The 27,191-nt window shown below is 40.1% G+C and overlaps 1 protein-coding gene across 1 annotated transcript in view; it reads right to left on the reverse strand.

Moving 5' to 3' along the window:
• Positions 1-13,309, reverse strand: part of TBC1D16 (TBC1 domain family member 16) — a 55,070-nt gene extending 41,761 nt beyond the window's left edge. The window contains 4 exon segments of the mRNA XM_029284423.1: positions 8,190-8,470; positions 8,508-8,659; positions 8,662-8,814; positions 13,071-13,309. Coding sequence (XP_029140256.1) covers positions 8,190-8,470; positions 8,508-8,659; positions 8,662-8,814; positions 13,071-13,251 — 767 coding nt within the window. The 5' untranslated portion in view covers positions 13,252-13,309.
• Positions 13,310-27,191: the final 13,882 nt, after the last annotated feature.

Genomic DNA, 27,191 nt, shown 5'->3' on the forward strand with positions numbered 1-27,191 from the left:
GCCTCCAGAAGCGGTGAATGCTCCAACACTGGAAGTTTTTAAGAAGAGACTGGACAGCCATTTGTCCAAAATGGTATAGGGTTTCCTGCCTGAGCAGGGGGTTGGACTAGATGACCTTCAAGGTCCCTTCCAACTTTATTATTATTATTATTATTATTATTATTATTATTATTATTATTATTATTATTATTATTATTATATATCTCCATGAAAGAGAGCACCTGGGTTTGGGATGGTGGGAGTGACAAGATGAACAAGATATATCTGGAACCTGAATGATGCAAATGCTGTGCTGGGCAAACACCTCAAGAATAAATAACCAATGGAACTGGACAAATTACAATCAAATCAAACTTCTACGGAGAGGGAAAAATAAATTCTGCTACTGCATATCAAAACAAAAACTAAGTTATTGATCTTAAAATTAAAGAAAATTAGGCATAAACAATGACACTTCTCAGCACCTGCCTTATTTAGTAGGTAATAACTTGTTCTTACAACAGGGGAACTTTTAATATGATCTCAAGCTCCCTAAATTAGTAAATACTAGGTGTAAGTCAGGGGTCCTCGAACTACAGCCCGCAGGCAACATGCGGCCCGACCTGTCTTTTTATCCAGCCCGCCTCAACCTCCCAGGCAAGCCGTACAATTGCGAGCAGAGAGTGGGTGGATGGTGGCAAGAGCCCCAGCCAATGGCGGGATGGCGAGCTGGTGGAAGAAGATTTTTTTCCCAGTTTCTCCCTCACACAACCAAGGGCACGCTCGCGCTTTGGCCATGGCCCCTTCCACTCCTCCTCTTGCTTATTCGCGTTTTTGCTTCAGGGCCGGGCTGAGAGGTTTAGGTCTTGCTTGCAGCCTCGGCCTTGCTTAGGGCAGCCAAGTCTGGTAATGACGACGCCACTGCTGCTGCTTCTTCTGAGGCGGGTCCCTCGCTAGGCGCTATGGGACACGAGCCCAGCCTCCACCATTGCTGCCGCTGGGAGGACACAGTCGGCCTTTGAAGGAGCATCCCGATCCATGAACGGGGTGTGTGCCACGTTCAGGTGAAGCCCCGAGAGGTAGGCAAAGCCGGAGGTGGTGGAGCAGCTCAGAGGAACCGGAAGTGTCAGTGCTGGTGGTTGAGAGAAACTTCATTGGCCTTTAGGGTCCAGGAAAGGGTGGAGGAAGGATGGGGGCATTGGGATGTGTCCCATGGGAAAGAGGAATGAGGTCCTGCCAAGCAGATTCATCTGCCCTGAGACGGTCCGGAATGCCAATCAAGAATATTTCTGGTTTAGGATTAAAATGAAGGGTCCTTGGGTGTGTGTGTCTCTGAGGATGGTGGTTTTCTTGCAGTTGTTTCAGGACCCAAAGTGGGATAATAAATGAACTAATGATGTTACCTAGTTTGGGTCATGAAACATCTACAAGAAAGCCACGAAGCTCAGAGAGGACCAAGGAACCCACAACCGCCCTCCTCCTCCTCCTCCTCCTCCTCCTCCTCCTCCTCTTCTCCATTCCACAAACCCCCTCTCTTCTGGCATTGCTGATATTACTTAGTTTGAGTCATGAGACGTCTGCAAGAAATGCTGAATGGAAATGGCACCTTGCCTTTCTGACAGATATAACAGAGCTACTCAACAGTTTCAGTGTGCAACTTCAAGGAAAGGGGAAGCTCATCTATGATATGCATTCACATTTGAAAGCATTTGAAGTAAAATTGGACACACTCATTAAACAAGTGAGGGAGGAAAACTTCTGCCATCTTCCCACAATTCAAAAACTATTTGCGGAAAAACCAGTAGTTGCATTCCCAAACAAAACGTGTGGATTCACTGGAAATGTTGTATATTTCCTTTACTGAAAAACTCATTCAATAATTAACCAATTCATTTTCTTCTTTCATTTTTTCATTTTATACTTGATTTTACATTGTTCTATAATCATTAATTTTTTTCAAACTATAGTCCGGCCCCCCAACAGTCTAAGGCAGTGATGGCGAACCTTTTAGAGACCGAGTGCCCAAACTGCTACCCAAAACCCACTTATGCATCATCGGCTGCCTGGTGGGTGTGGTGAACCTTTTAGAGACCGAGTGCCCAAACTGCAACCCAAAACCCACTTATTTATTGCTGGGTGCCAGGTGGGCATGGCCCACTTGGTGGGCGTCGCCATCACTGATCTAGCTCATTCATCTTTATAGGGATTTTTTTTTTAAAAAAAGTCTTACATTACAAAGAATATTAGTCGGCCTTTAGTCTGTTCCAACACAAATCTTTTTACCATCTTCAGCCAGTTTGAATGTTCAGCAGAAGCACAGGAAAAATCACCCCCCTAATTAACAAGACTTCATCTATTCAATGCTACTTCCCAATATTTTTTTCCTTAAAACTCACCTATTAGGGAGCATGGTAATTGTTTTTCATTCTTTTCAAAAGAGCCAAAACAGCCATGTTGGCCATGAGAAATATACCACACAGTATTAAATAACATTCCATCTTTCATAGTCCATCTTTCGTTCATAAGCTCAAGCAACCTATAAAGCACATTTTTCTGTTTTTCCCCTGACAACAATTTAATCCTGGGGGATAGGATGGGCTGAGAGAGTGACTGGGCCCATCAGCTAGTCACCAAGTGAGCTTCCAGCTTTGAATGTGGATTAGGATATGGGTATTCCCTAGTTCCAGTCCAACCACCATCACCACCACACCAACATCTTTCTTTATTCACCCAACTGAAGTTCAAAAATAGTATACAGGTAGTCTTCGACTTACAACTACAATTAAGCCCTAAATTTCTGTTGTTAAGTGAAACATTTGTTAAGTGAGTTTTGCCCCATTTTACAACCTTTCTTGCCACAGTTGTTAACTGAATCACTGCAGTTGATAAGTTAGTAACCTGGTTGTTAAGTGAATCTGGTTTCTCCATCAACTTTGCTTGTGAGAAGGTCGCAAAAGGTGATCACATGACCCCGGGACTCAGCAATGCTCATAAATATGAACCAGCTACCAAGCATCTGAATTTTGTTCACATGATCATGGGGATGTTGCAAAAAGTGTAACTGAAAAAATGGTCATAACTCACTTTATTCAGTGGCACTGTAACCCTAAACGAACTGTAAGTCGAGGACTACCTGTATACGTTTTTAAGACAATCAAAAGTACTTATTTGGTAAAAAAAAAACTTGGAGAAAATGGATGATAGGATGGAAAGAAGATAGCATCCAAGTCACGCCTAGTCTAGGTTATAGTCTTAGATTGTGGGAATTATCTATATGGGCTGTTAATCAACTACATTCTTAGTTTAATATGGATTTTCATTCTTTTCAAATAAGCAAGCTTTATATTCTCCCTTGGCATTTCAAAGACTATTATCATATAAACTAAGGCAATCTGCTGCCAAACAAATATCAGGAAGGTCTTAGAACAACTGCTTTGGGGAAAAAACTATAGCCTGTGTCAAAAACCCCATTTCCAATTATCCATTTTGCAATATAACTGGTAGGCCGCATGAGGGCACTCGCCTCTTACACCGAACGTGAATAAATTCACAAACAGGCAAATGTATGACCTGGCACTAAATTGGAGCATTGTGGCTTCAGTCACATTCTACAAATAAAATATACATTTTCACCCTAGAACAGCAGATGCTCAGTTCACCCCAGGCAAATTATATTAGAAGGAGATCACAGCATTGAAACAATAATATGCCAAGCCACGGCACTGTAGCTCTAGAGGAAAGCAGAGAGAAATCAGCTAAGTCATTTTTATAAAACTGGCTGTCTAGACTACATAGTTGGGTAGTATTTATATAATCAAAATAGTTCAGAACGGTGTGCAAATAATAGCGATCTTCAAAATTCTTGATTAGACAAGAAGTTACAAAATGCAACACAAAGGGAAGAAACAAGAAGGCCCGCAGAAGAGGCAAAATGCTTCATGAGCCAAAGTCATACAGTACAACTCTTTTTAAAGTTACACAGGTAACAGCATAATGAATGTAACTCATTAAAAACATGCAGGTGGTGAAATATAATGGTTATATCTTTTTCATAAAAATAAGAATTATGTTGTACCACAGAACCAAAATTTCTCCAACCTGAAATAATAGTTGCTTATAATTACAAAGGAATCCAGACAGCCATATAGAAATTATTCTCCATGTAAAGATGATAATACTAATACTACTAAATAATAATAATAATAATAATAATAATAATAATAATAATAATAATAATAATACCACCATAAAATATAAAAAGAAATAGAAAATGAAGAAGCTAAAATGGTCTGGGACTTTTGAATTTAACAGATAAGCACCTATCCCATATACTCCAGACTTAACAATTGTTGATAACAAAGACAAAAAAGTCTGGATAGTGGACATGGCATACCTGAAGACAGCAGAAGAGAAGAAAAAACACTGGGGGGAAAAATCACAAAATATCAAGACCTGCAGATAGAACAACTGTGGCAAAAGAAAGCAAAGATAGTGCCAAAAAATGCCTTGGGTACAGTCCCTAAACAACTGGAACATCACTTGAACACTATCACCATTGACAAAATCAACATTAGTCAATCACAAAAGGCAGCTTGCTGTACAATCTGCAACAATACCCTTAACACCATCAAACAGCAACATCTGCTTATCCCAGGTCCTTAGGAAGGACTCAGTAGGTGGTTGAAAATGCCAAATCCAGTCTGAATACCTGGCTGACTGTGCAATAATAATAATAACCATAATAACTTAAGACCCAATGAAAGGGAAAACACCAGGAAACTCTAGGCCAATAACATACTAGCCTACAATGTTTACTTTACTCAAAGGCATAATAGCAAGTAATATTACTACAGTACTGCTTTTATTTACTACAGTTTAGATTATTTATTAGATTATTTAGGAAAAAAATAACATAACATCCTTCCAGTGGAACAGAAGGAAATATTTCCTTTTCGTCACCTTGTTTCCTAGTGAAAGAAAAGAAAAAATCTGTTCAAAATAATTAAAAAGTTAAAAATGTAGTTTCACGAATCCTTTGTTGCACCACTACCCCATTAGTCAATATGTTTTTTGTTTCAGTATGTCTATATGAAAGACTAACTATTTTACCAAAACTTCTTAACGTTTTCCGTTTTTTTTTGTTAAACCCAATGGTCTGGTTTGCTTATAAAAAGGCATTTGATTCATTACCACATAGATGGACCATCAAATATTTGGAAACAATTAGTATCAGTAAAAACATTGGAATGCTTATAGAAAAAATAATGAAGCAATGGAAGACTAATTGGGGATTGGAAATGAAAAAAGTGGGATTCTCAACATTAGGAACGGCATCTTTCAGGGTTACTTATTATCACCCTTATTATTTGTCATTACTATGTTCCTGCTTTCAATGTTTTTAAAGAAAACAAATCTTGGCTACCAAACAGCAAAAAATGCTAACAGAATCTCACATTGGCTATATATCGGATAATATGAAGCTTTATGGAAAATCCGAAATCCAGTCACTGACAAATATAAGGATTTTTAGGTATAGCAATGGAATTTGGGCTAGAGAAATGTGCTACACTAGCAATAAATTGGGGTAAAATCATGAACAGTAATAGAATTGAAATGCCAAATGGCCAAACTATTAAGATGAAGCCTACAAGTATTTGAGCATTTTACAACTGGATAATATCAAGCACAGATAAGTTAAAAAATGTGATTAATAAGAAATGCAACCACATAAGGAACTTCCCCACAAGGGACCGTCTATGGCTGGGTACAGAAATGAAGCTCCAATCTTCAGGATCCAAGCTTCTTTTCTGTAGCCCACTGCAGGATTTCCCCTCAACTCCATGCACAGAAGGGAACACCTGCAGTGGACTGGTGAAATGAAGCTCTGATCCCAAAGATTTGAACTTTATTTCTGGAGCCACCAGAGGAGTTTGTCTCCCCTCAATGTGGGGAAGAGAACTACTCTGGCAGGCTGCAGGAACAGAGCTGGGATCTTCAGGATTTGAAGCCCTTCAGAATTCCTGTCCTTTCCATGCATGAGGGGGCTGCAGAAATGGGTTCAGTTTTTCCTTTCTGAAACCTGCTGGAGAAGTCCCCTTGTCTTCTGTAGGCAGGCCTTTCACCCTCAAATGGCAGCTTGTGGGATGGGGGAGCGGCGAATCACAGCTCCACACACAGTTGAGATTCCCTTTTGACAGGGAGCCATTTTGCTTTGAAAAAGGTGCCTGTCAGGAGGGAATCTCAGCTCTTTGACAGATAGCAGCAGCTTACAATTTTCTCTACCGGATTCTCCATGAGTTTCTGGGGAAGATCACTGCTTCTTAAGCGTGGACAGGTTGCCAAGCAACCAGATCACAATCACGTGATGGGAGGGGCAGCTCAACTTTTTACAACAACCTGAAGTGCTTTATGGGCCATAAAGCGCCCTTTCCAAGGCAACTGTACTTTCAAACAGTCATTAAACAATCAGTCACAAATTGAGGACTCTCTGTACATTGTTAATTTCTACAAAAAATCAAGGGGAAGGTGGATCAATAGCTTACAACTGGAACACTGAAAAAGAAACTGAAGGGTTGATTTTGGCTGCTGAAAAGCAAGTTATTCAAACTAATGCAATCAAGGTCAGAATTGAAAAATCGTCAAATGATTCAAAGTGCAAATTGTGCAAAGAGGCAGAAGAAACAATAGATCATATGCTCAGTTCATGCAAAAAGATCACACAAACTGACTACAAACAATGACATAACAGTCACCAAAATGCTTCACTGGAACATCTGTAAAAATTATCATGTGCCAATAATGAAAAATTGGTGGGAACATGGAGTTGAAAAAATAGCTGAAAATGAGTAGGTTAAAACTGCTTGGAATTTCCAAACATAAGGACTTTGCTCATAACACACCAGATTTAACTGTAGTTGAAAAGAAGGAAGTATGGATAATTGATATGGCAATAGCAGGAAATAGACAAGAAAATAAAGAATTGGAGAAGATCAGAAAGTATCAAGCCCTGAAAACCGAAATGGAAAGATTATGGCAAAAACCAGCTTGATAGTCCCAATTATTGGCATACATGGTGCCATACCAAAAGATCTTGGACAGCACGTAGAAAATCTGTGCATTAATTAAAATTCTATCTGTCAATTACAGAAGGCCACAATGCAAAAATCCACAGATATACCAACACTGATATATTACAACATTCTAGGTTCTTAGGAAGAACTTGATGCCTACACCAGCTAAAGAACTGGCAGCTGTGATTTCACATTTTTGTGTAAATAATAACAATTTATTAAATTTGTATGCCACTTCACACTCAACAATTCTCACATTAAAGGAGAAAGATAAAAAGATGGCAAGCATGATGAGGCAAGAAGGTCTCACTTTCCCTTGCCAAAAGTCTTTATAGCTCTTCTAAATAGCTTTTTTACCAGTTAGGTATATTTGCTATGAAAATGTATGAAAAACACATATTTAAATAATAAGCAGAGCATCTTCAGACAAGAAGTATGGCCAATATCTGGAACTATATGTTCACTGAAATGGGCATTTCAAAACAAATAAATTGACAGCACAAATGACAGTATTTGATCTTCTATCTACTGCATTAAAGGAATCACTAAGTTGAATGACAAATTGATTCAGTGCTTTGATGTCTCTGTAGAATTCTTAAGACAGATTTCCACGACAATCTTATAATCCTTTCATGGAGTAAATTTTAATGAGCTCAATAGAATTTACATCTGAGTAAACACACTCTATTTGCTCTAATGAAAGCTAATGTTAATGCCTCTCTGAACATGAGGTAAAATTTTCCCCTGTTCAGTCATGTCTGATTCTAAGGTAGCCAGCATTGTCCAAAGACATTTTCTATAGTCATGTGGCCAGCATGGCTATATGTCAAAGGCGCATGAAATGCCGCTACTTTCCTACCAAAGTGGTGCCCAATCTACTCACATTTGCATGCTTTCAAACTGCTAGGTGGGCAAGAGCTAGGTGGGGCAGGGACGGGAGCTCACCCTATTGCGTGGTGCTCAGTCTTGAACCTGGGCTGTCAGCTTTCCAGCCAACAAGCTCAATGTCTTTAACCGCTGAGCCATCCCTGCTAATAACAGAGAGCAGATGATTCTAGAATTGGGTGACTACATTTATGGGTGTTGCCCATTTTGTTTTGAACTGGACTTTGTTCAATTAGCACAGGAACATCAACTCACCGGTTTTCATTAACCAGGAACATAGAGCTAACGTTTTCCACAAGTGCTTCGCTTATGGGTGAGAGGCAGAATGGAGAAGAGAAGGCATCTGAATCCGAGTCAAACGTGCTATCTTTGCTAACATCATCGGCAGACAACTCCAAAGAGCCTTCATCTTCTCCTGTCTCCAAATGGCTCTCCAGCCCTTCCTCTACGGACTCCTCTAATCGGTTCTGTTCATCCTGAGAACTGATTGTCGATAAAATTCCTGAGTCACTGTGAGCAGGCTGAAGCCTCGACACCTACAACGTACACCGACTTGTCGACACCCTGTTAAACAGGGGAAGAAGACTTCCCCCCGACTGTACTCGGTGTAGGGAGTGGTCGACACTGTGTCAGTTTTACAGGAGGTGTAGGAAACCCCAGAGTCGAACGAAGACAAGTTGTCTTCTTCGGACGTATCCCTACGGTTTTGGGACTCACACAGCCAAGCGCTTGCGGGGAGCCTTGCGGACAGGGGAGCTCTCGGGCGTGATGTAACGGAGAGCTTCTTCATCCTGCCTCTGAATACGGGAGTTGGGGACCCAGGCCAGGATAAGCGTGGTTCCAAGCAGCTCATCCTTCTCCATGTACAAGCACAAGTAGCCTGCAAAAGAAGACAGGGACTTAGACTTATAGCCAACCCTCAGCTTTCTGGACTTCCCACGATGTGGAAACACAGCTATTCCTTTAATTTCTAGCAAGTGACTGGCCTCTTCTCAATGCTACCTTAACTGACTCATTCCTCATGATGTGCTTCCTATTATCCAAATAAACACACAGAACAACCCAGTTGGAGTTCGGTATGAGGTTATTAGTCTTGATTCTTTCTACTGTTGTTTCTGCTGTTGCTTTAAATTGTTGTACACATCTTTTCTTTATTCTTTTAATCTTAATGCTTTTTTTTATGCTGTTGGCTACTTTGAGCAACTCCTTTGCGGTCAAGTGCAACCTAGGTATTTAGGAAGCAAATACCATGCATACATTCACAACTCCTGTATACATATCGCTAGAATTTTTATCGATTTTTTTCCCTATCTGTTCATTAGCTGCAAAATTAGCCTTGTCAAAAACAAGGGACACGTTTCTTCTGTAAGATGAAAAATCACAGCAGTCTTGTTAAAATCAATGAAAGTAGCTGATATTGTGGTGAATAAGGATGACACTGCATGCTTTCCCAAGCTGTTCTAATGGCTGCAATGGCTGCAATGGAACTGTTCCACCCCATTTCCTAACTGTTTCATTTCTGAAGACTCCCTCATTCTCATGCCGAGTGCTGACCTATTGCTCCACAGAGGTTGAGAGTCTTTTCCTTGAAATCCCCTGTACACAAAATATCTGGGAAATATAAAATAATTTCTTGCTTCCAATTTTCTTATTAAAATATCCATACTATCTTTCAGTTTTCTTTCTGATAAATAGACTTACAAGCATTTATTTTGTGACCGTTCCAAGTTACAACAACCCTGAAAAAAGTGACCTATGATGGTTTTTCACACTTATGACCATTGCAGCATCCCCATGATCATGTGATCAAAATTCAGATGCCTGTCAACCGACTCGTATTTATAACAATTGCAGTGTCCTGGGGTCATGTGATCACCTTTTGCGACCTTCTGACAAGCAATGTCAATGGGGAACCCAAATCCACTTAACAACTGTGGCAAGAAAGGTTGTAAAATGGGGCAAAACTCACTTAACAAATGTCTTGCTTAGCAACAGAAATTTCGGGCTCAGTTGTGGTTGTAAGTTGAGGATTACCTGTAATATTCTTTTTTGGGATTTTTAAAAAGAAAGTAAGAATTAAAATAAATGTTATTAAGCTGCCATACACCCTAATGTTTTTCTTAAAATGCCATCTATCCCAAAAGTTTAGGCACTTAACCACAATGACTTCAAAGTGAAATGTGGACTCTGCTGTTAGGATCCAACCTCTGCCCCTTTCATATTTATGTCATCATTTCACTTGCAAGGATACAAAAGTCTATAGAGAGCACAGAGAATGGCCAGTAGAGAGACCTGCTACCAAGGCAACAGCCAGATAAGCAGGGCTTGAGCCCAGGCCAAGGAAATAACCGGAGAAAACCAGCCCCTCTTTAGTTCACAGAAAGAGAAGGAGGGGGAGCACATTCTGATCTGCAAACTCCTGTTATTAGAGCTGTTACAATAAAAATACCCCTGACCTATATAATTATTGATTTTTTTGGTCTGGTCTTCCTTGATGAGCTGTCAAAGGCAATCTGAATTGCAATGCAAGTTTCATCACTTGCCCACTTTGTAGCTGCCTATGCCAGAGAAGGCCAAAATGTCAGCTTCTGTTGACGTCCTGTCTTGCAACACTCAGAAACTGATTATTATTAATAATAATAAAAGAATGGCCTCTGAACACAAAAAGCAGCCTGCATTTCTCTGAAACTAAGCCAAGTGCTATAAAGGTAATCAAAATCCAAACAAAAGAAACACAGAGAGTCCTCAAATTACAATGGCAATTGGGACCAGGATTGCCGCTGCTAAGTGATATGGTCATAAAATGCAACAGTCATGTGATTGTATCACTTAGCAATGAGAATCCAGGCAATCCAACTTGTCCCAAGACATATGGGTCATTAATCAGGAAGTGGAGGGTGTCCCCAGTCAGGAGCACAGGGCTTCCATGGGAGTGGAGGTTGCCACAAGGGAGAGAGGCCCTGGGCGGTCTGGCACAGTTCATGCTCATGTTGTGGGCTGATGCAGTGCGCCATGAACTCAGGAAGGCAGGGAAAGAAGGCAAAGGGAGGCCTGGGAAAGAGGGGGTGAGGTACATGCATATGTGCAAGCACAGGGAGACTAGGGGAAAAGGCCACAATGTGTGTCTGTGCAAGCACAGGGAAGCTGGGGGAAGGAGATGTGGGGTACATGTGTGTGAGAGTAGGTAGGCCAGGGAAAGAAGGTGCAGGGTATGTGCAGGTGTGCAAATATAGAAAGCTGGGCAAAGAGGATGTGGGGTGGATATGTGTGGATGCAGGGAAGCGGGGAAAGATGGCAGGGATGCATGTGGGCGACAGCAGCAAGGCCAGGAAAAGAGGATGTGGGGTGTATATGCACACGCTCAGGGCAACGAGGCTGTGGGAAGACTTATCCAACTGATTTGCAACCTTCTCTGCTGGCTTTTCTATTAATTTTGCTTGTATGAAGCTGGCAAAGAAGGTCACTAATGATGATCCTGTGCAGGATGCTACAATCGGTCACAGGTGTGAGCTGGCTGCCAAGTGTCTGAATTTTGTTCACAGGAGCATTGCAGTAGCCAGAACTTTGTTGAGATGGGTGGCTATAGAAATCAATCAATCAATCAAATAAATAAATACTTTGAGGACTGTTCACAAGTCCTTTCATTCAGTGCCATCATAGCTTCTAACCGTCACTAAGCTCAACCAACTCGTAACTCGAGAACTACTTGTATGTCATATTCAAAAGAATATATGAAAATATGAATTTGTTTCAAATTCTACCTAGGTTCTACACACAAGTGATTGGGGAACCAATATAAAACATTAACTTACATTTTTACTAATACAAGACTTTTGATAAATCAAATTAGTCATTATAGTAGAGGCTTCTACTGCTGTAGGCACAGCGTCATTAACTGTATGCAATAGGAATAGTCATCATGCTCTGAATTTATATGCCTGCTATAAACCAGCCACTGACCTGGAAACAAATTGGGTGAATACTAAATGCCATAAATGCACTGGGTTAGAATACAAGAGACTGTGAGTTCAAGTCCTGCCTTACTTTTTTACTTAATTAAAAACATTTAATTAAATGTATTTTTTTTAATTATAAAAATAATGTTTTGTTTTTCTCCCCTTCAGTTTGCATAATATTGCAAAGTGAACAGCAGAATGGGTATTATACAGGTATACATTTTATTGTACACCATCCAGAGTCCTTCTGTGAGGGACATGGTTGGTTCGTAAATATGATATATAAATGAATAAAAATAAATAAAAAATTCATTTGTATTTTTCTGATATTTGCAAAATCATATAATGATGCTTGTTGGCTGAAAAGATTCTTCTTTGTGTTAAAGCTTATGACAGCAAAACAAACATTACAAAAATCTAATTCTGGATCTTCTTAATATACTTTAATCCTAAAATGAGGTTCCTGTTTTAGAAGTTCTAATATAGCATATGCCACCTCATACTCAAGCTAGAAAAACACAAAGGAAAGGAAATATTTTACACTGAACTAGGAAAGTCAGACAAGGAATAGCTGAGACACACTATCTTGCTGGCAAGATTTAGCCACTCCCCCTGGATCCATAAACAAGGCAATACCAGCTGGAGGTATACAGGGCGAGAGATGAAATAGGTAGTAAGGGAAAGTTAAGTAAATAGCTGAAGCTCTCTTCAAGCATTTTAAGTAAGTATGGAGGGGAGGGACGTTACAGTTCATTCCTAATGGTCCACGTTGACAGGGAAGGCTTGAAAAGGAGGTGGGATTCAAATATGTGAACAACCGGTTCTCTGCGTGGGTGCTGCTTCCGGAAGTCCATTCTGGGCCTGGGCAACAAAAAATTAGTACCGGTTCTGCCGAACTGGTGTGAACTGGCTGAATCCAACCACTGGTTGCAACCCTACTGACCTAGGTACAGAACTCCAATCCCCAAGAGAATGGCAACTGTATTTAGTCTTATACATTAACACCCGTCTTGAATGTTGCTGATAACAAAGAGAAGTCAGAGAGGAGCAGGGCAGAACTGAAATGCATGCTCCAGTTACCTCTACACTTACAAGCATTAGATGCCTGAAGAGGGCTTCAGAGATTCTGCTACACACATAGTCCTAAAGAGACTTCTTGATGTTTGCTAGCCGTCCTCACCTGGATGATGTTCCACAACACCTTGCAGCATCTCAGGGGGGTGGACACAAACATTGTTCTTGGAATAGATAATCTCTCCATCCAAGATGGAAGACGAACCACCACAGCTGCTGCTGGCATTTAAGGTCAGGAGATCAGATGCTTTGGAAGAGGCACGACGGAGGAGTTTTCCCAGAGACATTGCCAAGGAAATGTTTCCATTCTCTATCAGCTTCAGTCAAGCACCTAATTCAGAGAGTAAGGTCTGCCCAGGGAAAACAAAAAGCAAAACCACACACATACACAAATTAGAACAGATACAATGAATAGGTAACAACAGAAAGACACATAGCTCCCCTCTCTTCATTCAGATGAAGTATTTTGGTTGGGATGGTATCAGAATCTGCCTAACCTTTATGGTGTCAATCACCCTACTAAAACTTGGTAAAGAAAACTCAACATTAAAATCAAGTCTTCATCACACAACTTCTATTTACAACTTTAGGTGACCTCTTGTACCTGACAAGTGCTCACCACAGCTTATGCCATGTTGGGCCTTTCTAAATTTGCCGCATGTTTTACTAATTTCCTTCATGCTATTAGACCTGCCATTGTTTGGACAATATTAACACTCATTTTTCTCATTCAAGCACTGGCAAACAAAATACTGCTTCACTTCTAGATGTATGGCTTTGACCTCAGATTTTTAGTGCTACGTTTGACACTAAACTTACTTTGTCTTGCAGTTGAGCTGAGATGCAAAGATGCAAACTAATTTAGGAAATGTATGAAATCTTCTCATAAGCCAGTCACATAAGAAATAAATAAAAAGCAGGTATTATGTAAAATAATGGATGCTGCAGTAGGGCTGTCTCTGAAACAAATATCCCCAATGAAGAATTAATTTTAACTCAGAAAGGTGTTGACAGTAAACACATTTGCAACTGTTTTTTATTTGCTTTGTTTCTTTATTGGATGAATACTTTAAGTGGATTAACACAAGAATGCAACCTGGACCCTATTGTCACTGCTGTAGCATAGCAACAAAGCTTCGTGAGCATTGCCTATGAGTTCTGTTGAATATAGGCCTGAAATAGCACATGCCTGCCATCACCTGCACAATATATGAATTGACACCTGCTCTACTGGAAAAACAAATGGGAGGAAAGGTTGCCTCTTGGAGGAATGCACAACTTTCCTCTTGTGCTGCAAAGAGAGCCAGCTTAGCCTTTTCTAATTTCCATGGCCTTTAAAGCAACTGTAACATTTGGGGATACCAACCAAGGCATTGCAGAGTAGCAAGTGCTTTTTGGTCTAAGGATGGCAACTAAAAGACACAAGAAAAAGACAAACAGAGAAAAATACTGGCTTTAATTTAACCTTACTGTGTGTCTGACTTATTAAATAATTCACAAAAAAGCAAGCTAAAGAGAATGGAGCTATAACTAACAGATACAATGGATATAGTATCTTGCCTGTTACAATTAATAACTACCTATACTGTACTTTGCACAGGAGTGCAAGGAGGAGGTATGTGGGGGCAAAAAAAGAGGTATGTGGGTACAAAGAGAAAGGCATTCCCAGCAATATCCTCCTCCTCAAATCAACAAAGCAATAAAGGAGGTGGTCCTTGTTTAATGACACTTGTTCTGTGCTGAATGAGTGGTAGTTACAAGTGGGTACTCATGCTTATTTTCTCATGAGGTCTATAATAGAAAACCCATGCAGTCCTTGCTTAATGATGGCAACTGTCATCACTAAGTAGAGCAGTCACATGTTTTTTTGACTTATGACGATGTCACTTAACAATGGAGTTTCCGTCCCAAATTAGCATCTTTCATCTATGGTGAAGTTGTGCTATGTACAGCAATAAATAAATAAATATTTCCTGCCTATTCTTTAATTTATGACCTGTTTTCTTCTTGTTCCAGGCACTTTCCCTCTTAAACCTTGCCAATCTTATCAGCTAGCAGCTAATTTATGCAAAACCAGAGATGAAGCAGTGGGATGTATCTTTTCTTTAGCATCCTTTTCAGAGGTTTGTTTGCCAATTTGCTTAACCTGGTTACTGAATTAACCCTTTTTCTTCTGGGTTTATGGATTACAATGAACCATCAGATAAGATGGGTTTGCATAAGGCACCAAGTTGTGAAAGAGCAAACCAAGGTTAAAATGAGCTTAATGTCCAAATGCAGCCATCAGGTCTTTAGTAGACCTGGTTAAATGCACGGCGGGAATGCAATCTTTGTACCGTATATCATCTGGCACGGTGCTGACCACAGCATCTCAATCATCACTACTAAAATGAAGAAATAAAGCTGCACAGGTTTGAGTGCAAATTCTTAGATGTATTCCGGTTCTCAAAACTAGGGCTTTGTAATGAGCTTTCAAAATTCTCCATCAAATATATGGGAAGAGAAATTGAATGGAAGCAATGGAACAGTATATCTCAGTGATTCTCAACCTTTTCACCATGGAGCCCCTTTAAATACCTTTTGCAGCCACAGACCATGGCCACGGACCCACCAAGATTTAACTCAAGATTTAAATCATAACTTTTCTTCAAGCCTACGTGGACCCCCTGTGATGACCTCGTGGGCCCCTAGGGTTCCGCAGAGCACAGGTTGATGGCCACTGCTCTAGAGTCATGGTGATCCATCACTGCAGGTTCTAATCAAGGTTGGACAGCCATTTGTCTGGGGTGGTATGAGGAAACCTGCTTTGGGATTGGACTAGAAGACCTCCAAAGTCCCTTCCAATTCTGTGCAATAATTCCTGATGAGCAAAATTTTAGCTGGGATAGTAGCAAAAGTATTGAAACAACATAAAGAGAGGTGTTACCTCCTGCTATATTACATTGGGATTTAACTGATGTGTAATAATCCAGAAGTTCCAGACTGAGCATTGAAAGAAAAGATATTAAAATTCATCCTGTGACCAAAAATAATAATAAAAAAAGAGAACGAGTATGATACTCCACTCAGGACAATTAATCTGAAAATCTATTTCCCATTGAAGGAACATTTAGAACTTTCATCAGATAGAATGAGAACAGATTAAAAGAAAAAGAAAAACATGTCATGTTTGAGCCAAGTAAACTTGAATTAAACAAAGCCTTTCTGAAGCATTATCAACAGACCAGGATGGATTTAAGCCATACAGGTATTCCTCACTTAACAACCATTTACTTAGTGACCATTCAAAGTTACAATGGTGCTGAAAAAAGCCGCTCACTCCTCACACCATCACAGTTACATGATTGTGATCCAAGCACTTGGCAACCAGCTCGTACTTATGGCCATTGAAGCATCGCACAGTCTTGTGATCCCCATTTATGACCTCCCCAGGGGGCTTCCAAGAAGCAGAGTCAATGGGAAAGCCAGCAGGAGATCGTAAGTCATAGTCATAACCACCATGGCGAAAAAGGTCATAAAATTGGGTGTGGTCACGCGATGCCTCACTTAATAACTGCACCACTTAATGATGACTATTCCATTCCCTGTTGTGGTTGTAAATCAAGGACTACCTGTACAGTTCTTATCATGGCGGACAATACTGAGATAGTCATGCTTCTCCGAAATGCAATGGAAACATTTACTCTGCATGAAAAGAGTAGAAAAATGGGAAGTTTGGACATGAGGTACAAATAGCAGCACTAGGTTTCTCTCTGCTTTCACAAAGCAAGGCAGCAATCACATATCTTTATTTTCCCCATGTATCTTCACTCTTATTGGTTTCAGAAATAAATCTCTTGAAAATCGAGAGATTTTTCTCCAGGACATTTAAGAAAATAACATGCCGTTCATTTTGATAGAAACCCAGTTCCATTGCTACTCAAACTCATTTCAACAAGGAACTATTAATGAAAATATGCAATTAGTTCTTAGATTTAGCAATTATGAGAATTAGGGCTATCCAATGTAATTCTTCTTTTTTGAAAGAACAAGATATTGTAGGCTGGTTGATGTAAAGACCACTACAGGTACATTCTGGAAAATATAATGAAATAAAGAAGTAAACATATAGAAAGATTGGGCCTTCCTAGAAGTAACCCAATACAATTTCTGCAGATGTTTTTCTAGATTCTTTTTTTAAGAGGTCAACCCAGCATGTAAATTCAAACTTTCAAGAAAAAGACCTCATCAAAGGTACCTGAACAAGCTTCACAAATCATGAGATATGATGGGTTATTTTCCTCACTAACAACTAACTATGCATTGCACAAATTTGTCCTACATCTTGTTTCTGTTGATTCCATGAACGCCGCAGCACACCTAAAGCAAGTTTAAGTTACTCTTAGCTGCTCCTAAAGTACTCCTTCCCTCTTATCACAAGGAGCATCCAAAAGTACAGGGAGTTCTTACAATCACAAGTAAGCCCAAAATTTCCATTGCTAAGCCAGGCAGTTGTTAAGAAAGTTGCACCTCATTTTATGACCCTTTTTGCTAGTTGTTAAGCAAATCACTGCAATTGTGAATTGTGTGTTTGTTTAGCGAATCTGGCTTCTCCCACTGACTTTGCTTGTCAAAAGCCGGTTGGGAAGGTTACAAATGGTGATTATATGATCCGGGAGGCTGCAACCGCTTTGGTAAATACAATGCCACGCTGATTGCCAAGTGCCCAAATTTTGATCACACGGTGATGTGATTGCTGCAACAGTTTTAAGTGTGGAAGCCAGTCATAAGTCACTTTTTTAGTGCTGTTGTAACTTCCAACAGTCACTAAACGAATGTTTATAAGTCGAGGACTGCCCATAGTCTTAAAATGTGTAAAATCTGTGATGTTTTGCCACGTTATACCAGAGGCAAGGTCATATGACCATGAACAGAAACAACAGAGGCAGAATATGGATCAAGTTACCATAATTTTCAAATTAATACAGTTTCTCTGCCAGCTCAAGGACGGTGACTTTGTATCCTAGCAGCTTAATAGTGGAGAAAAACAACCCTGTCACCAAGGCTTTACAGACTGTCTGAAAGTCTTTTCAAAGTAATAAAGGCAAAAAAAAAAAAAATCCTCTCCAGACGGGATAAACGAACCTTAAAATGGCAAAAGGAAACTGGAGAGTATCAACAAACTCAGGTTTCTCATATAGATTTAAATAAATGGCATCTGGGTAGGCTCTGAGCAATCAGAAAAGGATATTGGATAATTGGAGGTTAAATGTTCCTCTAGTCTAATGTTTCTCAATCTTGACAAATTTAAGATTTGTGAACTTCAACTCTCAAAATTGTGGGAGTTGAAGTTCACAGATGTTAAAGTTGCTAGGGTTGAGAAACACTGTTTTGATGCATGATTCTTGTAAGGCAAATGCTACAAATTATTAGGAATAGAATAAAAGCAAAACAACTTGCAATACAATATAAATCCATGGTTATGACCACACCTGGAGTACTGCTGCTCACAGCAGTACTACAAGAGATATTGCTCAATGGGTCTCTTACAACAAAAGACTTAACTGTAGTTGGGTGTTTTACACTAGAACAAAGGAAGGTATGGAGAGCTATTACAATTTAAGTTGGATGCAAATAAAAAGCATTTGCTTTATACTGTACAGGCCAAAGTATAGCCAAAAAAGAGTTTCTGAGGGGAAAAAAAACCACCTTATCAAGCCAGCTTGGTAGAAAGCAGCCTACATTCCTCACATATTTTTGCCTGAAATCTTGATCAGTAAAAACAGGAAAGTCTAATAAAATATAGGATGTTAAACCTCTACGTACTTTATACATTCTTGAGCTATCTTGACTTTGAAGGAAAATGATAGTCCCTTGTTAAAAGGCAATGGAGGGATATTCCAGCAGAGGGTTCAAGTTATCTGTATAGCTCATCTCAGAATTGATAAAGATGCTTAACATAAAAATATTACATACTTTAGATGCAAAAATGGCATTATCTTAATCTGTTCTTCGATTTTGGTCAAACGTGAGACGGGAATGAGCAAGTAAACAAATTGTTTTTTAAAAACGTTTAAAGGTAGAACAGAGGATCATGTCATTTGCAGTTCTCCAAATGAAAGAAAGTTCTGTTTTCCTCTTCACCATGCCCTGGTGGCGCGGTGGTTAGAGTGCAATATTGCAGGCTGACTCTGCCTACTGCCAGCAGTTCGATCCTGATGGGCTCAAGGTTCACTCAGCTTTTCATCATTCCGAGGTTGGTAAAATGAGCCAGATTGTTGGGGACAATATGCTGACATTGTAAATCACCTAAAGAGGGCTGTAAAGCACTATGAAGCAGTATATAAGTCTAAGTGCTATTGCTATTGCCATTGTGTATAGATAGTCCTCAACCACAACTGGTCTCAGAATTTTGATTATAAGACATTGTAGTCATTAAGCAGATCACTATGTGATCTAACTTGATTCGATGACTGTTTTTATCGTGGTCATAAAGCAAATACTATGGTCATTAAGTCAAACACATGGTTATTAAGTGAACCTGCGGTCATTAAGCAAATCTGCTGAAAAAGAATTAAAAAGTTGCAAAAATAGTCACATGACTGCAACATGCTGCACTAGCCATAAATGAGTCAGCTGCCAAACACCCAAAATGCAATCATGTAACCAGGGGGGGGGGGGAGGAGGAAGCAGTTGTAATTTTGAGGACGAGTCGTATATTTTTTTTTTATAAAATCAAGTTAGATCACATAGTGATCCGCTTAATGACTGCAATGACTTATAACCAAAATTCTGTCATAACAGTCTTTACTTAATGGTCATTATGTAAAGACTACTTTGCAAAACCTTGATGTAAAAATGCATCATTGACAGGACTATATCCTCATGTTCAACTATCTTTTTGCTATGAGCACAGCAGACATAAAACACAGAATATACATAAAACAGACTTTAGCTTTAATAAGCTAGTTCTCGACTTACAAAAGTTCATTTAGTGACCCTTTGAAGTTACAACTGCACAGAAAAAAGTGACTTTTGACCGTGTTCCACACGTACGACTGTTGCAGCATCCCATCATCATGTGATCAAAGTTCAAATGCTTGGCAACTGACTTGTACTTATGATGACTGCGGTATCTTGGGGTCATGTGGTCACTTTTTGCAACCTTTTGACTAGCAAAGTCAATGGGGAAGTTATATTCACTTAACAACTGTGTTACTAACAACTGCAATGAGTCACTTAACAACTGTGGCAAGCAAAGTCATAAAACAGGGCAACATTCACTTAACAAATGTCCGGCTTAGCAACAGATATTTTGGGCTCAATTGTGGTCATAAATCAAGGACTACCTGTACATACAATAAATTTTATGGATGATTATCTACTACAACATGCAATATGTTTAGCTTGATTAAAAGCAAATAAAAATACTTATTGCCTGAGACAATAATTTAGGATAAAATATTGATTTGACTGTATCATAACCATAGAAGACTGACTATATTTGTCTCCAAGTCTCTGATTTCTGATATCTGGACTCTGGAAGGTTCCTTCAATATAGAGTAGAGAAGCAATACCTGACTCTTGATTCGGCCGTCTCTTCAGCATATTTACATGGCACATTTCTTCTTATGGCTCCTGGAAAGTTTATACAATAATGTGTGAACCTTCAAGCCACAAGGCTCAGATGTGCTGCTTATTTACAAAGCAGGGGAGCAGCATTCCTATTTTTTTGGGGGGGGGGCATATAACTCGACAGCAATGACAACATATTCTGTGCCTGAATCTCGTAGAAGAACACCTTACTTGAGGTATGAGTAAAGCAGTCCCAATACTATGGAGTCTGGACAATAAGTGTGATTGTGTGCACCCTTATCAGAATCCATGGGGATTACTTAAGTAAACATGGTTATAAGGTAGACAAAGTTTAAGGGACACTGAGGAAAACCAACTTCAAGTTTATAATCTAAGTTACCTACTTCTCTCAATCTGGATTTGGAATTCAGACCTTCCAAAATAGAAGCAGCTCATTCTGAACATTAATTTGCGTGGCACAAACTTCTCCCTTCCACACTCCTTCGATATATAAGGATAGCTGATTCAAAACGTTCCCGCAGCTATTTTAACAAATATTATGCAGCCTTTAGTCAGACTTTTTCTACATAACTCTTGTCACCGAACAGCTCAACGCCGTGGGATTTTTAATCCAGCCATTAGCTGTTTCATGGACCAAGCCCAAGACCGCTCAGCACGCAGCCCAAGATAAGTTAAGTCGCCAGCTGATTTGATCACATTCTCATTAAGTATTCAGTCAGCACAATCACTCCCCCCCTCAACCCAAGCCCTTCCCTCTAGAACAAAAGGCCACAGGGCAACATCCCATTGGCAGGTTTTCTGCCACAATCTTCACTTGCTCCAATTGTGCCCTTTCTCCTTATCAGTGGGAACAATGGAGGGATGTCTTTTGATAATGGCATGGCTGAAAGCATGATTTCTGACTGACAGCTTGGCACCGCTGCAAGGACTCAGCCAAGGCAGGCAGAAACTAGTTCTTTACAGACAAACACTGAAGATTTGCATAATTTGGTGAAAGGCATAAAAGATGCAGGGTTGGAGAAGTGGAAAAATTATACATATTCTTGAGAAAACACACAAAACTCTTTCCTAGAACCATAATCTCAAATAAAGAAACAGTGGGAATAAAAAAATGGGATGGCAGGAGGGTAAAAGGGATAAAACATTAGACAGCGACTCTTACCAAATTTTAATGCATGATCTGATTTTGCATGTTTCTTGAACAACTCTGTTTTTTAGATACATAGGCCACCTTATCTCCAGGAAAGAGAACGCAACACTTCTCCATTTTTCTTCACAGGTTTGTGAGTTAAACTGGGCTGAGAGACAAATCAGAGGTTTAACTATATCATTAGAGTTTTCAACAGGAACTGCCGTGGTAGGTTAGAGGTCTTAGGAACATATTCCAAGGAAGGAGGCCATGATTGAATTTAACTATCTGAGAACTGTATGGGGATAATGCTCAGCAATAAACATCGATCAAGCAGCAAATCCCTAGCAAGTATGTGAGATTTTTGAGTTCCAAGTTCACTTTATATCATAATGGGTTTAAGCTTCATAAGCTTGATGAACTTAGGTCAATGGGCTTTATTAAGAAACTGTTCAAATTGCAACAATCTAAACACCAACCACTAGCATTTTAGCACTTCCATAGTAAAAACAAAAGCCTTAAACAGGACTAATAGCTGCAATCTTTATTTAAAATGTACCTTTTCAAAAGAAGCCCTTAAGGCAGGGGTGTCAAACTGCCGGCCTGCGGGCCAGATGCGTCATGCGGAAGCCGCGCCCACCCCATTGCCGGCAATGGCAAAACAGTCCCAATACGCCATGCGATGTCATGTAACATTGCGAGTTTCACATGTCTGCCTTAAGGGCTTCTTGCAGCTGCCGTTTAAGCAGAGGTCCTCAACCTTTTGGGCACCAGGGACCAGTTCCGTGGAGAGAGGTTTTTCCGCGGACCAGAGGGTGCATGGTTTTGTGTGCTGCCTGCATCTCGCAGATGGGGCTTTGATTGTTTGTGCGGCCCGGTTGCTAGCATGCTGCGGCCCGGTACTGGTCCATGGACCGGGGGTTGGGGACCCCTGATTTAAGCCATAAAATCCATTTACAGGTAGTCCTCAACTTACAACAGTTCATTCAGGGACCATTCGAAATTACAACGGCACTGAAAAAAGGAGTTATGACCGTTTTTCACACTTATGACTGTTGCAGCATCCCCAGGGTCACGTGATCAAAATTCAGATGCTTGGCATCTGACTCATATTTATGACAGTCACAGGGAACAAGGATCATGTGATCACCGTTTGCAACCTTCTGACAAGAAAAGTCAATGAGGAAGGCAGATCCACTTAACAACTGTGTTACTAACTTAACAGCTGCAGTGATTCACTGAAGTGGCAAAAAAGGTCATAAACTGGGGCAAAACTCACTTAACAAATGTTTCACTTAGCAACATAGATTTTGGCATTGTGGTCATAAGTCGAGAACTACCTGTAATATAAAACAGCAACTATAAAAATAAGGATTATCTTCAAGTGGACACATAGAAGTCAATGTAATTTTTTTATAAAGGCTATAGAGAATGAGCCACAATGGAGTAGGCAACGACTGAAATTATAGAAAGAAAATCAAATTACACTTGTCACATTTCTAAAAAAAAAAAAAATTGAGCATGTCCTCTGTAGAGATTTTCACTGTAGCAGATATCCATGGGAGCTTTGAAGGCACTAGATAGATCACTGAGGTTTTTCCAAAGCCACATTACACTCCAGATTTAGCAGGTATTATGTGACAAATACATCATAACTTTAAAAGTACTTCCATAAAAGGATTCTGGAAAGAGACCTGCAGAAGATGTATATACAATGAATGAGGACTATTCTGAAAAAGCCTGAGCATTTCATAACTGAGAATCTTATACAGGTGGTCCTCGACTTACAAGCATTCATTTAGTCACCATTTGAAGTTATAACGGCACAGAAAAAAAGTGACTTATGACCGTTTTTCACACTTACGACTGCTCTAGCATCCCCATGGTTACATGATCAAAATTCGAACATTTGGCAACTGGTATGTATTTATTGTATGTAAAACTATCCTTACTCCAACTAACATAGTAATAATGAAACCTTCAAGGAAGAAACTAATTTCTTCAGAACAATTTCACTGAAGTCTATACTTGAGATGAAGTCTTCTCTTAAATAGTTATAAACAAGATGTTTCGTTTGAAGGACGATACCCGTCAAGACAGAATATGTCTATAACGTAAAGAGACATTGAGTCGATAACACTAAACTGGGTCTAGTGTTACAAACGTGAAGAACTGTTTGGATGACGTAAGGAATTGTGTCATGAAAAGTTTAACACAGTCCTCTTCTTGAGAAACCAGCCCCATTATGTGCAATTGTAAAGGTTTGGGGGTATATTCTGAAGCACCTATTTTGGAGAGGAGGGGAAGAGCATAACCCAAACATCTGGCAGTCAGTTACTATCACAGACTACAAAGTGTGCCCTACTGCAGGGGTCCCCAACCCCCAGGCCGTGGCCCGTTCTGAACTGAGCCGTGCAAGCGGCGGTCACTTGCACGAGCACATGAACCTCTATTTATGTAAGTGGCAGGTGCACAAGCTTGCTGCTGACACAAGTAGAGCTATCCACCTGCCACTTGTGCAGCCCAGAAACATCCCCTCTGTCCCTCCACCCCGTGCTGCCACCAGTTCACAAAGCCGGAAAGGTTGGAGATCGCTACCCTACTGGACACATTCTCCACTAATACACAGGACTTTCTTGGAGGTTTCCCAACTGACCGAATAGCCTGGTTCACACATAATTGTAAACCATCTTATGGTTCACTTTAACCAAGTGAAAATCAGGAAGAGTATGGTAGCACCTTTTCAAACTAATACATTAGAACAGGTGTGCAGATGCTGGTTATGTGTGAGACAGATCACAAATAACTTATCAATTAGCAACGTGTTAAACAGCTATTGTGCTGCAAAGCAGACATCTAGGTTTGTTGTAGGCCAGTGATGGCGAACCTTTTAGAGACTGAGTGCCCAAACTGCAACCCAAACCCCACTTATGCATCGTCGAGTGCTGGGTGGGTGGGGCCCATTGGCTGGATGTGACCAATTGGGTGGGTGTGGTCCATTGGGTGGGCGTGGTTGCGGTGGTAACAGCAGACTGGGTGGGACTAAAAAGTTCAATCAATTCTAATTGCAAGATCTTTTTTTTCCCGCGAGAAGTTGAAATTGACTGATTAATTGAACCTTTTTTTTTGTTTGTACATGGCGGTGGAGGCCTAAAGCGAAAACGTTTTATAAAACCCAGCTGAAGGCCTAGGACTGGGGCGACGGTGCACGTGCCCACAGAGAGGGCTCTGAGTGCCGCCTCTGGCACCCGTGCCATAGGTTCACCACCATTGTTGTAGGCTCTGATTCAGATCTTAAAGTTCCTCACATTTACATCAACAGCAGAATCGCAAGCCCAACAAATTCCCAAATGAGATGAGAGGTACTCTCATCTGCTCTTCCTCCAACGTAATATAGGCCATCATCCACCAGGAATGCTCTTTCAAATTTCATATAAGCCAAACAAGGTCACACCAATTTTCATGCAAATAATAACTAGACAGGATGAGAACAAAATACCAAACAAGGACCAAGTAATTTCAGAGCATTTTTATCTCCCAGGACACTCCATTAGATTTCAGTAGCCATTTTAGAAAAAAAGAAACTTCACTTTGCATAGTAGAACAAGATGTTCAACTCATGTACATCAAAATACAACCCATACACCTATCTAAAGAGGTCTCGATAGATTTTTAACACATTACAGTAGTTAATTGATAAGGTGCTTGTAAACTGTATCACAAATAACCTGCATCTGCATAACCACTCTTTCCCCTAAAGCCCAACTTGCAGTGGTGGGATTCAAATATGTGAACAACCAGTTCTCTGTGTGGATACCGCTTCCGGAAGTCCATTCTGGGCCTGGGCAACAAAAAATTAGCTACACTACCAACTTGTATCCTACATGAGATTAGCCACTGCATGAGAATGAGAAAGGAGCAATAGCTCACAAAAATTACATACAATGGTACCTTGGTACTCAATTGCTTTGAAACTCATAGAATTTGGTACTCAATGCATTTTGACAAGAAAATTTTGTCCCAGTACTCATCGTTTGTTTAGTACTCAATGCACAAGCTAGAACATGTCAGTACTGGCTACCTGGTGACTCACTCTATTATTCCTTATGGGAAAAATCTGTTTGGTACTCATCATTTTTGGTACTCTTTGCACCTCTCAGAACCAATTAACAATGAGTACCACTGTATTTTCATAAAATTTGTTAATTGAAGAGGTGCTAAGTACCCCGCCTCTCATTTTGTAGTGCATGCATGCACTCATGAGCTTGCCTGTTGCCTTCACAGCCTCCTCTGCCCAGCCACACTCCTTAGCGCTCACTCATCTGCTGGCCTTCTTGCAAGCTGCCAGACTTGCAATTTCCCGCCAACATCCCCATTGAGTTTGCTTGTTGAAAGATGGTAAGAAGTCACAAGTTGCAAACATGTGAGGTCCTCATTCACAACCAGATCCCTTAGCAATGGAAATTCTGGTCCAAATTACTGTAATTAAGCAAGGACTACTTGTATATTATATTTAGCGCAATGTATGAATGTAGGCATTTAAACATAGGTGTTTAGTACAAGCCACAATGATGTCATTACACAAGTATTGTGTAATTGGGGTTTTACACAAGTATTGTGTAATTGGGGTTTTAATTATATTTTAATTAGATTAAATTTAAATATTTCCTTTTTAACTAATTTTTAAATTTGTAATGTTATTTGTGTATTTTTACCCGACTGTTAGCCGCCCTGAGTCCGCAAGGAGAAGGGCGGGATATAAATTTAATAAAATAAATAAATAAATAAATAAGTATTGTGATTTATACAATCTGAATATTTCCAAGTGATATTATGACATATTTAATATCATTTGTTCACCACCTCTCCTGAACACACACACACACACACACACACACACACACACGTAACTCACAGGTTGACTGTGGATTGACAATGTGGTCTGTGCCTTTTTTAAAGTTCTAATGGATAAATCCACTGATCTCATGCTTCCTTAAAACAGGGGGTGGTACTGTAAGTGGCTACGTACACCACCCTTAGACCTAACAGCTATTGACAACTACGAATAGTCTCCAAACTTCCCTTTATGGGGAAGGTTGTTGAGAAGGTAGTCTATAGATGGAGAGAGCCCCAATTAGCTAGACTCATTTCAATAAAAGTTTCAGGTCAGATGTTAGTAGTGTCACAGCCTTGGTCATGCTTGTCAATAACCTGCAATGGAGCTAGAATGGTGATGGTGCATCCACCCTTGTGCACCTTGATCTCTCAGCAACTTTTCTATCAACCGCTGTTCTCTGTTCTCAGCAGCTTTTCTATCAATCACTATTAACTACAATATCCTTCTGTGTCGGTGTTGTGAGTTAGGAAGTGGGGGAGCCTTTTTACAGTAGTTCTCTTTCTTTCTCCAGGGCCAGTTCCAGTGTTGATTGGGAGACCTACCCCTAGGCCCCTCCTACCATGTTTCCCCAAAAATAAGACCCGATCTTATTTATTATTATTATTTTGCCTCCAAAAGAGGCACCA

The sequence above is a fragment of the Protobothrops mucrosquamatus genome, unplaced genomic scaffold (assembly GCF_001527695.2).
Source record: "Protobothrops mucrosquamatus isolate PMUCROS unplaced genomic scaffold, P.Mucros_1.0 scaffold_127, whole genome shotgun sequence".
NCBI lineage: Eukaryota > Metazoa > Chordata > Lepidosauria > Squamata > Viperidae > Protobothrops > Protobothrops mucrosquamatus.